The 4925-nt window shown below is 31.8% G+C and overlaps 1 protein-coding gene across 1 annotated transcript; it reads right to left on the bottom strand.

The window, feature by feature from the left end:
- Positions 1-440: 440 nt before the first annotated feature.
- LOC130944940 (protein yippee-like At5g53940) lies at positions 441-4576 on the bottom strand. Its single transcript, XM_057873540.1, has 5 exons — positions 4297-4576; positions 3473-3516; positions 1546-1654; positions 987-1042; positions 441-886 (listed from the first exon to the last, which is right to left on the bottom strand). The coding sequence occupies exons 1-5, from the start codon at positions 4390-4392 to the stop codon at positions 805-807; spliced, it is 387 nt and encodes a 128-aa protein (XP_057729523.1). The 5' UTR covers positions 4393-4576; the 3' UTR covers positions 441-804.
- Positions 4577-4925: the final 349 nt, after the last annotated feature.

Raw genomic sequence — 4925 nt, 5'->3', positions numbered from 1 at the left:
TAGTATAAGCAATGCAAGCTCGGTTAGTATAGAAATTAGAAAATATTGGATGCAAGTTCGGTTAGTCTAGAAAATGTTGGGTTAGCCATGTAAGTTTGTTGACCTGAAAATGTGAGACCTGAGATAGTAAAATTTTTATTTTTCATAAATAATTTATTAAAATTAGCTTTTCTAGAAGCTACTTTTCAAAAATCATAACTATATATAACAAATCAAAACAAAATTAACTTTAAATAAACAAAGTCATAAACTACAAAATTGTTTGGTAAAATTACTTTAAATATTTAAAAGACATGACTTTAATAAAATATAAAAATAAATATAAATATCTATTAATATATAATGTTATATCAGATTTTAAAAAAAAAAATCTAACTTCAAAATAAAATCTTCATAAATACTTTTAAAAATACCCTTACCTTTTCAAAACTAAAAACACAAGATCATAATTCTTTTAATTTACTCATTTACCAAACAAAAACATCTCTAAAAAACCGATAACGCTTCCTGCATTATGGTAATCTGTCAGAGTATATTTGAATCATGATGGACATGTGTCTCCTTCATGTCTTCTAGAGAAAAATCTGAAACAACTTTTTCATATTTTTCCTTTCACACATTATACACAGAACCCTCTTTCATCATACGCCACATTGCTACTTCTAGGAGGAAAAGGAGGAAAGAAGAGCATAACGAACTTTCTTGATTATAAACATTTTCATGGTTCACCATTTTTATTTTCATGTACAGAAAACAGTGCACTGTTCTTTCCCCGGGTCCAACAGGTACAGAAGATTTAGGATGCTAATCTTCGCCATCGCTCATGCTGGCACGGGTGTCAATGTAGAATTCAGTGGAGAAATCAATCTCATCAACAATCCTCCCTCTGTTTTGTTGACACAGAATATGCAGAGTCAGCATAAACACTACGAAGGAGAAAGTGCAATTGCCTTAACCAAGATAGGTGACGACATAATCATCGATACCTTTCAAGAACAAACTTTCCCTCTTTATACTTTTGGCTCTTCTCATGCGCCGATTCCTGAGACATTAATTTTCAAAGGTCAAGAGCTGTGTGTTTGGATAGAGTCGAGTTTCAGATTTAAAAGCATACACCTTAATTATCTTGACATCTAGTTAATTTAGCAGTTAATAAATATGAATTTATGCTAATTAGCATGAGATATTGGCAAATCATTCATGGGGATTCATATGTACAACTAAATAAATCCATGAGTAAACAATCAATCATGTCCTTACCAAAACCACAAAGGACCGGTCATTCCTCACAATGGAAAAAGGGTGATAGATTCGTCCTAACCACACTTTAATATGTTATCTCTTTTAATGGTGCGAAACAAACTTGTCTAGTGAGGAATGAATTTTTCAATTTCAAATTCTTAAGAACTTTTGGACAAGATTGGTAGTTTACTCTAAATAATTCTAGATCACTCATCCAGCAAATATGTTCAGCAAGATTTAGCTAGGTATGCAATACTATGTCTAGATACATGAAATTGAGTCAAGATTAGAGAGGAGGATTACATATTTCCAACCAATTATTTGACCACAGCAACAGCAAAAAATATCAGCTACGGTATGCAGTCCTGAAAGCATCATCCTTTCCTCTAGTACACCCATTGTGAAGTTCACACTGGATCACAGACATAAAAAGTTAAGTATATTATGAGTTGGAATATTAAGATATAGAGATGTTTTAGTCCACTACCGATAGAACCAAACACTTTCCTACATTTAATTACAGTATCTGCAAAAGATGAGTGTGTTCACAAATGTGATCTCAAAACATTACCATCTATTGAATAAGAGGGTTAGATGACAAGGTGCACAAACTGATCGACATTATGAGTTTTAAAATGCAAGTCAATATCAAATGTATCTCATGTCATGCGTTTTTTTGGTACACTCCATGTTATGAGTTTTGATACACAAAAAATCATTTGCTTCATTTAAGCATGCTCCTTGTAGTGAGAGTTTGAATAAATGCATAACGACTCCAACAACTTAATATAGGAAAAAGTTCATGGGAGGAAAATCTTCAACTAAAACCAAGTGCAACAACATTTTTAGTAATTTTGTCATACAACTAAAAGTGTGTATTTGTTCACTGAACATGCTAAAAACATCATATAATCTAGGGAAGCAAGAAAGTTTGAAATCACATTTAAAACAAAAGGAATGTTAGTGTTAGTGATCACATTAATGCAAAAGCATACCTGTTTTGAACAGCAGACATATATAAGTTACTGGCTTCACTTCACTATGTGCATCACTGGCTTATTTAGTAAAGACATGAATTAAAAAAATTGTAAAAATATTTAAGGAGATCAAATATTTAGGGCCGGTATTGGATGCAGATTAGTATCGCACTGCACCATGTTTGCTATATTTCTTTTGTAGATTTGAAAGTTCAAATCAGTTCATAGGTCACTTTGGAGAATCCAATGTATACTTCAAACTCAATCCAATAACAAAAGATTATGCCAGTTCTGGATTTTCGTCATTGTAAACTCATGAATCCAAATCTTTAGGCTGTCAAGAAAAATCTAAGATTAATTTCCAAAAAGAAAAAAACTAGTATGCATATATTTTCATCAGGAAAGGTTGACATTTATTAGGACCAGTGTTAAAAGGACGGAAATGCCGAACCACTATTTTGATTGTGCTTGCTAAATAAGATGGAGATCAAAACTGTATTAGGATTAAAAAAAATCAATGAAATAGGAAAATATTTAAGATAAAGATTAACTTAAAGCATGGTAATTCCTTAGTCATCCTGCTCCTTAATAGCAAGAATAAAGATGTTATGCAACAAAAGCTTGTGGAATGCATGAAAATAAATACATACATTTTCTGAACAACACAAAAGGATTGAGCCTTTCAAAACACGAAAATTTTTCCCCATGGATCCATTGTTTCTGACACTTGCACTGCACATGTTTCTACTTTCTAATCCATCTGAGAAGTCTTGGACGGCTATAAGCATTTTCTGCTATGTAAATGTATGTTACTAATTATTGACTCCTGTGAAATTTACAGCAGTTTCCAATCCATATATGTCAGCATTTTAAATTAAAGTAATAAGTTCAAAAGCTTTGATTTTCAACTCCCTCAAGATGCAAATGCAGTTAGTGTTTCCAAAGAAACAGTGCTGTATTTTATTTCATGATAATAATAACAAAAATAGAAAGGGAGAAAAAGACAAGAAGAAAAGCTATAAACTCATAATGCAATTCTAGTATAAATTTGACTTTTAGAGATCATGATTGCCCTATTACCTGGATTGTTGGGGAGTATCAAATTATGCTAAATGCAATTTTCAGCGTGCAATATATATAGATATAATAAGAACCAGCATGTTATATTACCATACAAATATACACTACTATCATAACTTGTAAACCATTAGGGTAATCACTAGGGTATAGAAAAATAACTAAAGTATACTCACGCATTGTTGAAGAGATATGCTTTTCCCCTCCGGCAATGAAATGCCTGAAAGAATGAACGGTAACGGAAGATTAAGACCAGAAGAAATTTACCAATCCAGAATAGCAGCTGGTTAACTTTGAGTATGTGAATTATATAAACAAGAAAATATTAAAAGTAACCCCGAAAATTCATACAGTAAAGAGTGAAAAAGACATATATTAAGTTCAGAGCGAAGCTTTGTCACATCAACCTTTTGTGCATTTTCCTCTGTTATATATATAGTTTGAGTGACACATCATGAAAAGTGAAAGAAAGATAATTAATTGCAAAACTCATCATGAGCATTGATTAAGCACCACTAGAAAAAATCAACATGAACCTATGCATTATGACTTCTCCAAAGGAGAATTTGATCCTGACTTGTTCATGAATTCAACTGAACAGTAACAAAGCATTGAAGTCAAGGAAATCAAAGATTCACTGATGTGCATGACGCATCCAATCATTGGGAACTTAGGGTTACACCTCAGGAAGGATATATACAAAATACACCCTAGAAAAATAAAAATCAAATTGCTTGAAACACATAATAGTTCTTAATCCTCAAATACCCCATTTTGAAAATAAAATAATGAATTTTCCATATTACAACATATGAGAAAATATATCAAATTAGGAAAAATCCAATGCTCAAAATCAAGGCAGGTACAGAAAAAGTAGCTCAAACAGAAAATTTTACAGAACAATATCAATTCTATTAGCTAAAAACATTGAGAGAGAGAAATTGAAATAATAATTATTAAAAAATGATATGGTAGGGTAAGGTAGGGTAGAGTAGGGTACCCGAGAGATGAGATCATCAGCAAGAGCCAAGTGAGTTTTGCAGAACTTGCATCTATAAGATCTTCCCTCAAGCTCGACCACAAACACTCTTCCCATCGTTGTTTGAGATCTTGATTTTTGTTGAAGGAGGAGGTTCTGAGAAGCTCTTCTTTGTTGTAACCACCACCCAAAGGGTAGAAGAAAAGTCAATTGTGCTGTGTACGAACAGAGGAACTTGGAAGTGAAGACTCCTCAGAGGATAAACGGCAATGGCAGTGGTATGAACGCGACACGTGCAACTCTGGAATGTGAGTGGGGGCAACTCTGTAATTTGCACTTTCGTTTATTGCTACCACGTGACATCACGTGATTACTGCTTATCCAAAACAGTCTGGAAAAATAGTAAGCATAAGCTAATTAATTTTATTTTTTAAAAATTTTAATATTTTAATTTAATTCTAATGATATTAACGTAAGCTATGTTACTCATTTAAGAGATTATAAATTTGAGTTTTTTTATTTTTATAAAAAAAAATTAATTAAAAATTAATTTAAATTATATTAACATATTAAACTGCTAAAGTTCATCGAAAACAAAAAGATAAAGTTTAGAAATATAGTAATTTATAAAAAAATGATTAAAGTTAAAA

Source organism: Arachis stenosperma, chromosome 8, assembly GCF_014773155.1.
Source record: "Arachis stenosperma cultivar V10309 chromosome 8, arast.V10309.gnm1.PFL2, whole genome shotgun sequence".
Lineage (NCBI taxonomy): Eukaryota > Viridiplantae > Streptophyta > Magnoliopsida > Fabales > Fabaceae > Arachis > Arachis stenosperma.
This window is presented reverse-complemented; position numbering and strand designations above follow the sequence as displayed.

Bases quoted from the DNA above. Each gene is read 5' to 3' on its own strand.
- LOC130944940 (XM_057873540.1), bottom strand. From the start codon at position 4,392: ATGGGAAGAGTGTTTGTGGTCGAGCTTGAGGGAAGATCTTATAGATGC. The intron at 1,655-3,472 runs GTGAGTATACTT...TCTGTGATCCAG, and splicing joins GCATATCTCTTCAACAATGC to TGTGAACTTCACAATGGGTG. The intron at 887-986 runs GTATCGATGATT...TCAACAAAACAG, and splicing joins GGAAAGTTTGTTCTTGAAAG to AGGGAGGATTGTTGATGAGA.